This window comes from Barbatula barbatula (assembly GCF_947034865.1).
Source record: "Barbatula barbatula genome assembly, chromosome: 9".
Taxonomy (NCBI): Eukaryota; Metazoa; Chordata; class Actinopteri; order Cypriniformes; family Nemacheilidae; genus Barbatula; species Barbatula barbatula.
Window position 1 is genome coordinate 3,698,986 of NC_136772.1, and position 12,582 is coordinate 3,711,567.

The 12,582-nt window shown below is 38.6% G+C and overlaps 1 protein-coding gene across 1 annotated transcript in view; it reads left to right on the forward strand.

The window, feature by feature from the left end:
* ttn.2 (titin, tandem duplicate 2) overlaps positions 1–12,582 on the forward strand; it is a 157,165-nt gene that overhangs the window by 41,540 nt on the left and 103,043 nt on the right. Inside the window, 32 exon segments of the mRNA XM_079464461.1 lie at positions 23–301; positions 405–692; positions 1,127–1,405; positions 1,499–1,780; positions 1,870–2,151; positions 2,246–2,524; positions 2,600–2,878; positions 2,967–3,254; positions 3,372–3,650; positions 3,923–4,204; positions 4,472–4,750; positions 4,827–5,108; positions 5,205–5,483; positions 5,582–5,869; positions 5,974–6,252; positions 6,340–6,618; positions 6,713–6,991; positions 7,102–7,389; positions 7,507–7,794; positions 8,067–8,354; positions 8,549–8,836; positions 9,248–9,361; positions 9,473–9,746; positions 10,090–10,273; positions 10,428–10,511; positions 10,661–10,928; positions 11,010–11,270; positions 11,552–11,761; positions 11,840–11,917; positions 12,009–12,035; positions 12,153–12,209; positions 12,311–12,361. Of these exon segments, the coding sequence (XP_079320587.1) occupies positions 23–301; positions 405–692; positions 1,127–1,405; positions 1,499–1,780; positions 1,870–2,151; positions 2,246–2,524; positions 2,600–2,878; positions 2,967–3,254; positions 3,372–3,650; positions 3,923–4,204; positions 4,472–4,750; positions 4,827–5,108; positions 5,205–5,483; positions 5,582–5,869; positions 5,974–6,252; positions 6,340–6,618; positions 6,713–6,991; positions 7,102–7,389; positions 7,507–7,794; positions 8,067–8,354; positions 8,549–8,836; positions 9,248–9,361; positions 9,473–9,746; positions 10,090–10,273; positions 10,428–10,511; positions 10,661–10,928; positions 11,010–11,270; positions 11,552–11,761; positions 11,840–11,917; positions 12,009–12,035; positions 12,153–12,209; positions 12,311–12,361 (7,542 nt within the window).

Genomic DNA, 12,582 nt, shown 5'->3' on the forward strand with positions numbered 1-12,582 from the left:
TATGTTTTACTGTAAACTGCAGAGCCTGCAAACATCACAGACCAAGCAAAGTCTATCAGTGTCACAGTGGGTGATCCTGCAACCATAGAGTGCAGGTATTCTGGTTCCAAAGTTCTTAAAGCAAAATGGCTTAAGGGTGGAAAGGAGTTGACATCAGGCAAAAAATACAAAGTACAGAGCACTGATACAAGTTCTACATTAAAAATCCAGTCTTCAGAAAAGAATGATGCTGGAGAATATACATTTGAGGTTTCAAATGATGCTGGAAGCAGCACATGTGAGGCTGTTGTGACTGTTTTAGGTTAGTATGTTAAAGGAAAACAAGCCACTTTTCAATTTCATTGATTCATAGAAGAATTTAGAATTTTAACATATAAATCCTTTATTTCCTTTCACTGCAACAGATCAAATAATCAAGCCTTCTTTCACAAGAAAATTGAAGGCAGTGGAAAGTATAAAAGGATCTTTTACACAGCTGGAGTCTCTGGTCTCTGGATCTCTTCCTATAACTGTCACTTGGTTCAAGGAAAATAAGGAGATACAGACTGATGAGAAACACAAATGCATTTTCTTTGAGAATGCAGCATCTCTGGAAATCAGTCGTCTTGATAGCGCAGACAGTGGAAGTTATACTTGCATTGCAAAAAATCTAGCAGGCACTGCCCAATGTTCAGGAACGCTGAATGTTAAAGGTTTGCAAATACTTTTTTGGTGATCCTTTAATATGATAGTTTGTTGTTGAGTGGAAAATGTCGTCCTTTTTCACCATGTGGATCATGTTCCAACAACATTCCTATTGACCAATCTGTTTTTAGTGTTTTGTTTAGAGTAAATGTTTGTTTTGAGTTCATGGACTATTGCTGTATAGTAAGTTTTCCTGTCATTTTAAGAGTACTTTAAAAAAAACCTGTGATTGGGTCAAATATAGACATTTTCTAGGTTAATTTAACACTTTTGTGTTTGTCCGTTTTTGACCAAGCAATGGGTTAAAAACAATCCAGCACGTTTTATAGATTCTTTGAACGGAAATGTTGTTAACACAGGGACCCTTCTTATCTGGCAATTTTACAGAATTTCTATAGTGTAGATCAAATACAACAACCAATGTGTATGCTTTTATATGCAGAACCTCCTTCAATCATTGACAGACCTGAATCACAAGATGTTATACCCGGATCCAATGTGCAGTTTAATGTGCTTATGTCTGGAACACCACCCCTGACCATTAAGTGGTTCAAAAACAAGAAAGAAGTTTTTTCAGGGGTTGACTGTTCAGTTATGAAAACAGACTCTTCCAGCTCGCTTGAGCTGTTTTTCGCTAAGCCCTCAGACTCTGGAGAATATGTCTGTGAAATAAGAAATGATGTTGGATCAGATGTTTGCCAGGCAACGCTCTTTGTAAAAGGTTGTCAATATAATTATTATTTATTTCATAATTTTGGCCTTGTCTAACCCTTTGTTAAATGCTAAAGGTTTGCTTTGTTTTCAATCTTTTCAGATCCCCCAAAATTTACCCGCAAACCAGAAAAAATATCAGTTGTCAAACCTGGTCAATTATTAGTTTTTGAATGCGAGGTTACGGGTACTCCAGAAATAGATACGTACTGGTTCAGAGATGGAAATGAAATAAGTCCGAGTCACAGACATAAAATTACTTTTATTGATTCTGTGGCACAACTTGAGATAAGCAACAGTGATATCAAAGACAGTGGTGTGTACTATTGTGAGGCCCGCAATGAAGCAGGGAGTGAAAGCTGTAGTATGGAGCTAAGAGTGAAAGGTTAGTATGTGGTGTATTTTACAGGCGTGGTAAAGTACAGGTGTATGTTCAGAATGTTTTAGTTTTATTCCATGTTTTTCTTCTTTCAGAGCCACCAAAGTTTGTGAAGTTGTTAAGTCCTCTTGAGGTTGTGAATGGCTCCAATGCATATTTTGAATGTCAGGTAAAAGGCACTGCTCCATTTGAGTTTACCTGGCAAAGGGATTCAAAGGAAATTAAATCGAGCCTGAAGCATGTCATCATGCAGAAGAATGGCTCTATAATGACACTTGATGTGCAGAAATGTGACGCTTTAGATGTTGGAGAATATCAGTGCATTGTTGCAAATGAAGTTGGCAGTTGTTCAAGTCAGACAACGCTCAGCATTAAAGGTTCGCATTGAATTTGTATTGTGAAGTATGTTATATATGCTCATGATTTTTTTAAATCTCTCTTAACAATCCTAAACATTGCATCTCCTGTTAGAGCCCCCATCCTTTGTGGAAAGGATTGAGAACGTTGTCACAATTCTCGGAAAAGTGGCTGAGTTGAAATGTGTTGTGAGAGGTTCACCGCCTCTGTCCATACAATGGCAGAAAGATGAAAACTGGATCATGGAAGATCCTAAAATTGAGAGGACCTTTGAGAACAATATTGCCACCTTAAGAATCCCTGTGTGTGAGTCCAGCCACAGTGGAAAATACACCTGTCAGGCTGTGAATGACGCAGGGCAAGAGAAGTGTTTTGCCACCCTTCTAGTGCAAGGTTGGTTTTTCAGTTGTTTTTTTTGCAGCTATTTTGAAGACTGTATTATAAATATGTTTGTTATGTAATCTCCAGAACCTCCTCAGATAATTGAGAAGCCAGAGGTGATTAATGTAACCACTGGAGATCCGGTCACTTTTGAGTGTAAAGTAACCGGCTCTCCTGAGCTAAATGTAAAATGGAGTAAAGATGGCAAAGAAGTGATGCCATCAAGACAACACAGCCTCGGATTTGTCAACAATGTTAGTCAACTTAAAATTCAGTCTGTCCAGTTGGAGGATAAAGGAATGTATGAGTTTGAGGTTTCCAATCACATCAGTGCCTGCCAATGCAAAGTGACTTTAAATGTCCTAGGTTAGTGCTTTTTACAGTAAGTTGATTAGTAGGATTTATGACATGCAGGAAATTTTATTATTTCTACATTTCTTTCTCTTGTAAACAGAGCAAACAATTCCCCCATCCTTCATCAAACCTCTGGTGGAGATGGAGGAAATTTTAGGCACAAATGTTCAAATTGGATGTAAAATATCAGGCTCGCTTCCCATAACTGTTGATTGGGTAAAGGATGGAACTAAACTGTCTGGAAGAACAAAGCATAAGCTGCTTCAAGATGAAAACAGAGTGTCTTTGGAGATTGAATGTCTAGAGAAAGCTGACACTGGAACGTACACTTGCAAACTGACAAACAAAGCAGGCAGTTGTGAATGCAGTTGTACACTGAGGGTGAAAGGTCAGGAGGCTATAGTAGTATTACTCAGTAGATTTTATCAACATATTTACAAAGATCTCTGATGGGTGCCAGTTTCTAAACACATTTGTTTGTCTTTCTTTTCCATTAACGATTTAGAGCCACCAAGCTTTGTGCTGGTTCCAGAACCACAAGCTGTCATACCAAATACTACTGTACGCTTTAAGAGTACTTTTAAGGGAACGCCTCACTTCACTGTGAAATGGTTCAAAGATGACACTGAGCTGATCTGTGGACCGTCCTGTTTTATCGGTCTGGAAGGCCTGTCGTGCTTCCTAGATCTCTTTGCCGTCGGAATTTCGCAGAGCGGAACTTACTCTTGCCATATTAGCAATGATGCTGGTACCTCCAAATGCACCACAACCTTATTAGTAAAAGGTTGGACCTCTTTAAGTACCCCATCAATGCTCTGCCATATCATGCGTTATTCATGCTTCACCATTTGGCATTTGCATGCTCCTGTCACTTTTGTGATTCCATCCTGCTCTTCACCATCATCTTACTTCATTACTGTTCATCATTATGCTTTGCTTTCTTTTAGCCATCATCTGCATCCAGTCATGTGCCATCTTCTTAAACGCATCCTTAATCCTCCATTGCACGTTACAGTTTAAACAGTAGGCTAACTTGTCAACATTTTGGTTTCGCAGAACCTCCAGAGTTTGTACAGAAACTGCCAGCTGCAAAAGTTATAAAGATGGGGGAGCCACTCCAGCTTGAATGCAAAGTAATTGGCACAGCTCCTCTGAAAATCAGCTGGTACAAAAATGAAGCAGTGCTCAGCGATGGCGCCAACTTGAGAATGACCTTTGATGGCTCTGTGGCGATCCTTGAAATTTTCAAGTGCAGCTTTGAGGATAATGGGGTCTACACCTGTGAAGCCCAGAATGATGCCGGAACAAAGAGTTGTAGTACCACATTCACAGTTAAAGGTTAGATGGTGGATGGATCTTCCATTTACCAATATAGTGTTTGTTAATATAAACAACATGAGTGGTAAATGCCAATAAGAATTTTTGTGTGATTCACACATAAACACTTTCTTTATAGTAGTAAATTGTCACATTCACTTTAATGGGACAATTTCATTCATTTATAATTGTATTTATTGAAGAGCATGTTGTTGATTTTAATGTGTCTTACTAAAACAATTCAATATGCATTATGTGCTCATTTTGAATTGGAATGTGTTTTTGTAGAACCACCAGTTTTCCACAAAACGCCAACGCCAGTTGAGGGGTTAAAGGGCAAAGATGCCAGTCTTACCTGTGAGCTGAAAGGCTCGGCCCCTTTTGAAATAACTTGGTTTAAAGATAAAAAGCAGCTTAAAGAAAGTAGGAAGTACAAATTTGTCTCTGAGGGAGGTTCTTCAACTCTCCACATTCTTGGACTAGAGGCATCAGATGCAGGGGAATATGAGTGCAAAGCATCAAATAACATAGGAAGTGAAGTCTGCCAGGGCACAGTAAAGCTAAGAGGTTGGTAAGATAGCAAGTCTTAGATATTTTAACCAATGCTCTGTTTTATGCTGACTATTCTCTTCCTGCCATTCAGAACCACCAGTCTTTGTAAAGAAAATTTCAAATACAACAGCCATCTCTGGTGAGGAGGTGGTTTTGTTGGCTACGGTCAAAGGCTCTCAGCCTATGACAGTGTCTTGGGTTCAGGATAAAGATCACATACTCCGAGATGGTGAAAACAGGAAAATTACATTTGAAAATAATCAGATTACACTGAGGATTTTTAAGGCTGACGCTACCACGGCCGGAAAATATATCTGCCAAATCAAAAATGATGCTGGTGTGGCAGAATCAACAGCCAACCTAACTGTCCTAGGTTTGTAAGAATATGTTAAAAGCTTTTTGGTAGTAATTAATTTATTTCGTTCATACATTTATAAGATTTTACTTAAAGACACTTCTACACTTTTAGAACCTGCAGCAATTGTGGATAAAACTGAATCAATCAGTGTTACAGCGGGTGACTCTGCAACCTTTGAGTGCACTGTATCTGGAACACCAGAGCTTAAACCGAAGTGGTACAAGGATGGTGTGGAGCTGTCTTCGGGCAGGAAATATAAAATCACCTTCTCAAAAATGATCTCCAGTCTTAAGTTCTTGTCAACAGATAGAAGTGATACTGGGGAATACACATTTGAGATTAAGAATGAAGTTGGCAGTGATAGCTGTAAAATGCACCTAACTCTTTTGGGTTAGTAACATTGAATTCTCTCATTTTATTTATTTTGATTTCAGAATGTTATTTTGTGTGATAAATACAAAGTTGAATATATGTTTTATATCAAACAGACAAAATGGTCCCTCCTTCGTTCTCACGAAAGCTGAAAGACACACAGAGTATTGTTGGCAAAATTGTTGAAATGGACTGTAAAGCCTCAGGTTCAGCGCCTCTCACCATCTCCTGGTACCATAATGGAAATGAGCTCAAAAGTGGGCCGAATTATGAGATTAGTTTGGCAGAGAACACCTGCACATTGAAAGTACCGACTTTGAAACTTTCAGACTCAGGCACGTACAAATGTAAAGCTGTAAACAGTGCTGGGACTGCAGAAACATCTGCTTCCTTAGTTGTTAAAGGTTAGTGTTTAGGTCTTTTAAATTCGCTTAAGTAATCGAACTCTAAATCTATACCTTCATGTCTTAAAGCACATCGCAAAATTCTCCTTGTCCTATTTTTGCAGAACCTCCTTCTTTTGTGACCACACCTCAACCGATAGAAGCACTACCAGGTACAAATGTGACCTTTACAGCAACCGTGGCAGGTAGTGCCCCAATGAAACTGAAATGGTTCAGAGGCAGTACAGAAATAGTGCCCGGTAGAGGCTGTGAGATTGCTCTAAGAGGAGATACTGCAACCCTAGAGCTCTACAACATTGAAAAATCTCACACTGACGAGTACACTTGCCAGATCATTAATGATGCAGGCAAGGAAAATTGCCCTGTGAACCTGTTTGTAAAAGGTTAGTTTTAATTAAGCTGATTTTAAGTTAGATCTGACAGCTGAGTGCATATGTTTGTCTCATGTATACACAATTTCTTTCATTCAGAGGCTGCGCACTTTGTCAAGAAGCTAAAGAATGTCTCTATTGAAATGGGCAAATCGCTCATACTTGAATGCACGTATGCGGGAAGCCCAAAGATTCTTGTGAAATGGCACAAAGACAACCAGGAGATTTACTCTTCTTACAAGTATAACATTACAACCACCGAGAGCTCCTGCATCCTGGAGTGCCTAAACAGTGACAAAGAGGCTGCTGGGAAATACACTTGTGAGGTTTCCAACGATGCTGGACATGACACTTGCGATGCCACAGTGTCCATTTTAGGTTTGTTCTTTGGTTCAGTATACGGTCTGAGAGACGAAATGTGAATGTGCATGTTTGTCTTCATGTCTGAGGCAAATGTATTTGTCACTTTTAGAACCACCTTTCTTTACTGAGCGCTTGGAGCCTATGGATGTTACTGTGGGCGATGGAGTATGTCTGAAATGCCAGATCGATGGCACTCCTGAAATCAAAGTGTCCTGGTTTAAGGCAGATGGCAAAGTGCGATCTTCTCCAACTTGCAAGATGGAGTTTTCAAAAGGCACTGCTTGCTTAAAACTAGCTAAAGTTACAAAAGCTGATGTTGGCGAATACACGTGCAAGGCAGAAAACAGCATAGGATCTGCCTCTTCCAGCTGCCTCTTATCTGTAAAAGGTGATGATACAGTCATTTATCTTCAAACATCTTTATTTGTCCGGTATATGTTTCTGTTTGCACTGTACAACTATGTACCTATGTATTTTGCTAAATGGTTTTCTTTTCAGATGTGAAAACGCCACCATCTTTTCCTAAAAAAATTACTAGCATTACACAAACTGAAGGACAGCCTGTCCATTTTGAATGTCGCGTGGCAGGATCCTCTCCTATGGAAGTGTCTTGGCTCAAAGACGGTCAACCTCTTAGGACTGATTCAGAATACACAATGATTTTTGACGATAACTCTGCTGTCCTAAAGATAGCCAAGGGTGAAGCCAGACATTCCGGAGAATACACTTGCGTTGCAACCAACAGTGTTGGAACTGCATCTTGCAGAGCCAAGCTTACGCTTCAAGGTTTGTTTCTCTCTTTTTGTATTGTTCTCTGAATAAACTTTTGTTCTTGTTTATTTGCAGCTTAATGTGACTATGCAACTCTGCTGTTATCCCTTAACTTTACTCTTAACTTTTCAGAGCCAAGATATCCACCTGTATTTGATAGAAAGCTAATGCCGGTGGAGGTCACAGTGGGAGATTCTGTAGCACTGGAGTGCCACATGACAGGATCATTGCCAATAAAAGTCACTTGGTCCAAGGATCACAAAGACATCCGCACGGGGGGGAATTATAAGATATCGTGTGTGGAAAATACAGCTCATTTGACAATTTTGAAGGCTGATAAGGGAGACTCAGGACGTTACTCTTGCCACGCTAGTAATGATATTGGGAAGGACTCTTGTTCCACAGAAGTTTCTGTGAAAGGTATTTCTGGTCACTGCTTGTCAATGTGACTGTATTGTCTTGCACTGGCACTAACCTAGGTGCTTTCTTAAGCTTTTGTGTGTCTTCCACTTTAGTGCTTTTGCATTTCTTGTACATTTCTTGAAACCTTTACTTGCAGTTTGTCAACAGGTGGCACTGTTGAGAATCTTACAAATTATTTTTCGCAAGCGCTCTGCGTGTTTAGATAAGACTTGCTTCTTGTGTATATTTTGTAGATCTTCTCTAACAACATTTTTGTATTGTTCCTATAGAGCGCACAGTTCCGCCCACTTTTATCAAAAAGCCTTCAGCTGTTGAGGACACTGAGGGCAAATTGGTGAAGCTGGAGGGTCGGGTATCTGGATCACAGCCGCTGACTGCGAACTGGTATAAGGATGGCACTGAAATCCTCTCCTCAGACAGTTATGATATTTCCTTCAAGACCAGTGTGGCAATTTTGAGCATCAAGAAATCTCAACTGTCTGATAGTGGCACATATACATGCAAAGTGACCAATGAAGCAGGAACAGCCTCTTGTGAAGTATCTGTTCACATTACAGGTATACACTGCTTGTAATTACAATTTGTCTTAAGCTTTTCTATTGTATTTCCATTTTTCAAGGTAAAGTATGTGTTATGTATGAAATACAAAAATGTTTGTAAAATACTGTAAGCCTATGCTTTTCTGTCTATGGATTGAAAGTATGAATGTGGTTTCACAAAATGCTCATATTTATTTTATTTCTAAATGTAGCACAAAAGGTACCACCAAGCTTTGATGTACCTCTAAAACCAGTCACTGTGACTGACGGTGAGCCACTCACCCTCAGCTGCCATGTGCGTGGATCTCTTCCATTTAAGATTCAGTGGCTGAAAGACAGGCGAGAACTTTCTTCATCTCCAAGCACTAAGATCACATTTGTTGATAGCACAGCCACTTTGGAGATGGTCAGTGTGTCTAAGACAGATGCAGGCGATTATCTCTGCAAGGCAACCAATGATGTTGGTAGTGAATTCTGCAAGTGTAAAGTCACTATCAAAGGTATTATCCTTTTTATGTTATGGGCAAAGTTTAATTACAGTTTTATTGTATTTTTTAATTTTACAGATATTTTATTCCTTCATATGTTTATTATGTGCTTCATACTTACATTGCCACTCAGTTGGCGTTTGGTTAAAATCAGACTTGACTAATAACTATTATTCTTTAATGAATCTTATTTTTCTTTTCGTCTTCATGGTCACTAACTGAGTATTGTTGTTCAGCCATAGTCTTCTGAACAAATCAGATTTTTGCAAATCTTACTGCTCCTGCAGTTGTGCTTCTTGAAAAACAATAACATTAATCAATGTTTGATTAATCTGAAGATAATGCTTAAGCTTTGGCTCTTGCCGTCTGTGAAGCTAAAACAAAATTCTATATGTCACTCATATATTCCTTTAACAATTTCAGAGAAAACAGGTGCACCTCCACCAGCCCAGGCAGTGCCTTCACCACCACAAGCAGTTAAAAAGCTGGACAACTTGTTCTTCATTGAAGAGCCCAAGAGTGTTCATATTGTTGAGAGTAAGTCCCCCCTAATTTTCAACATTTTCAACTGAGTTTCTAAATCAGATAGTTGGGCTCACGTTTAAATGCAGTGTTATGAAGCTGTGATATTTTTGTATGTACTTGCAGAGGGCACAGCTACCTTCATTGCTAAAGTTGGTGGGGATCCCATTCCCAATGTGAAATGGATGAAGGGCAAATGGAGGCAGATGACTCACGGTGGTCGCATCAGCATTGAACAAAAGGGCCAAGAGGCCAAGCTGCAAATTAAAGAGGTGACCAAATCCGACTCTGGTCAGTACAGATGTGTTGCTTCAAACACACATGGAGAAATTCAGTGTAACACTGATCTGACGGTGGAAGGGAAGAAAGAGGCTGGACCAGAGTTGGTCAAACTGAAGAAGTAAGAATTTTTTTGTTGTTGTTTTGAGTTCTGAAGTGAATTATTGTGATTCTCAACCTTTTTAAAGTGATGGTCCTCTATCATATTACATATCCTGACATTTAAAGACTTTTTAATCGAAATAAAGCAATTTATCACAGTTCATTAAATATTGAATATGACTAAATATGACATTTAAATAATGACTGCCTGCAATGTATTTTCTCTCTGACCATTTATTTTTGTTTTAAAATCTATTAACAGCTATAGCAATACAATAAAAAATATTTTTGATCAGTTTTCAAACAATGAATTCCAACTAAACTTCAAGCACAGACAAAATAAACTTTGTTGTTTTTAACAGGACACCATCAAAGCAGAAAAGTCCTAAAGAGGAGAAGGAAATTGACATTGTTGAGTTGCTCAGAAATGTTGATCCCAAAGAGTATGAGAAATATGCTCGCATGTATGGAATCACAGATTACAGAGGCATCCTTCAAGCCATTGAGATACTGAAGAGGGAAAAAGAACAAGAAAGTGGAAGACCGGTAAGACTGATTTGTATGAAAACCAATTCATATAAATAATTCAGATTAAAGTTCAAGACATTTTCTTCAAACTGATCAAGGAATGCTTCAGAGAAAGTCCAGAATGACAGTAGGCCTAAATTATATTTATTGTTGAAAACTCTGTTGTTTTTAGGAAGTGGAACATGCTGGAAGAGAGTCTGAGGAGGATTTGGCCAAACTTGTTTCTGATTTGCAAAAGAGAATGGAACAAACTGAGGTTTAATATTATTATTTATTGCATGGAGTGAAAAGAGGGCATATCCACTAGAATATTCTGAAAAACTTGTAAAAGTTTGAGTAATTATTTATTGTGTGTAATTTTCAGTCAGGGTGTTAATACATGTGTTTCGAATGTTTAAAACGCAGCCTGTCACTCTGGTGAGTGATATCACAGACCAGACGACTACCATTCAGAAGGATGCTGTATTTGAATGTGAGATCAAAATTAACTATCCTGAAATCACCCTGACCTGGTATAAGGGAACCCAGAAACTTGACAGCAGCGACAAGTACGAAATCAAAATTGTGGGTGATCGTCATATCCTAAAGATCAAAGATTGCCAGACCAGAGATCAAGGCAATTACCGAATTGTGTGTGGCCCACATATATCCAGTGCCAAACTGACCACCCTGGGTATGTAGCAACATCATTTGATTTTCCTTTTAGTGAATTTCCTATATGTTTTTACAATGTTGATTCATATTGTTTTTGCAGAGGCTGAAGTTGAAGAGCATTTGCAGGATGTGGCTGGTAAGGAAGGCCAAAGTTGTACACTGACATGCCAATTCACTGTACCTAATGTAAAAACCCAGTGGTTTAGAAATGGGAAGCGTTTAGAGCCTCATGGCAGATATACATTTGCTGTGGCTGGTTATACACAGAAGCTCTCAATCAAAGATGTTAAACCAGAAGACCAAGGAGAATATACCTGCAAATATAACAATCTTGAAACGACTGCAAATCTTTGGGTTGAAGGTGTGTATATGTTAACTCAGAATTATCTTTGCTCCAACTTAAACCATCTACTAACCTCTTCCACCATCATCTGTGACCCTTCACTTCTTATGGAGGAACTCAAAACTCTTCTTTTTCTTACTTGCAAGATTTTATCTCCACATTTTTCTGGCGTTCTTCTAATCGAATTGACTCACATTATAGAAATAAATAGTTTAACCCAACGTTTAAAATGATGCACAAAATTCTAAGTTTTCAACATCACAATCTAATCCACCATCTTGCGTTATATCTCCTTTTAGCTGAACAAATACATTTCACCAAACGCATCCAGAACATTGTGGTGCGAGAACTTCAATCCGCCACATTTGAGTGTGAAGTGTCTTTTGACAATGCTATCATAACATGGTATAAGGACACGTGGGAGCTTAAAGAGAGCCCCAAATATACCTTCCGAAGTGAAGCACGACGCCACTTCATGATCATCCGCAATGTAACTTACGAGGATGAAGGTTTGTGGAGTTCCAGTGCGGCACAATTTTTCGTTGTAATAGTTTGAGGCCCATTTAACAGAATCAATAATCCTTTAGGCGTGTACTCGGTCATTGTAAGATTGGAGCCCAGGGGTGAAGCTAAAAGCACAGCTGAACTTTACTTGTCAGGCAAAGGTCGGTACAGAGTTCGAGCTCCAGCATTTTCTTGACTAACATTCTCTGGTAAAGGAAGGTTCCTTACATAATTTTTTCCTTTTTCCCTCAGAAATTGATATAGAAAGGGTACCATATGGTAAGTGTTCCCATTTTTAAGACCACTCCCTTTTACACGTAAAGTGCACATTGGAAAACTATGGATAATAATCGTTTAACTAGTACAAAAAAGTAAAAGTGTTAAATACTCACACAGATATCCCAGATACATCAATACGAGTGCCCGAGGCACCATCTGCATTAACCATAGAAGGTAAGATTGGGATTTCATGTACAATTACTTAAAAAAATACATAAATCCTTATCCTCAACATAAGAGACACAGTAACTCATACATTTACTATTTTTGAAAAGCCGAATCTTCCACGGAATATTATCATTATGAAGAAAAAATGGAAATGCAAGGTAAACTGCACTTTTTAAGAGACTAACTTATTAAAAACTTCAGTTTTTAGTTTAGACATCCTCTTCATTCATTTGCGTCACCCACTAAACAAAAATAAAATCACAGTAACTGTATAAATATTAACTTCATTACTTAATAATCTTCCTGTTAAAAAGAAAAATAAATAACATTAATTTTGTTTGAGGTTTGTTTTGTCTGTTACCAAACGTCTTGCGTGAAC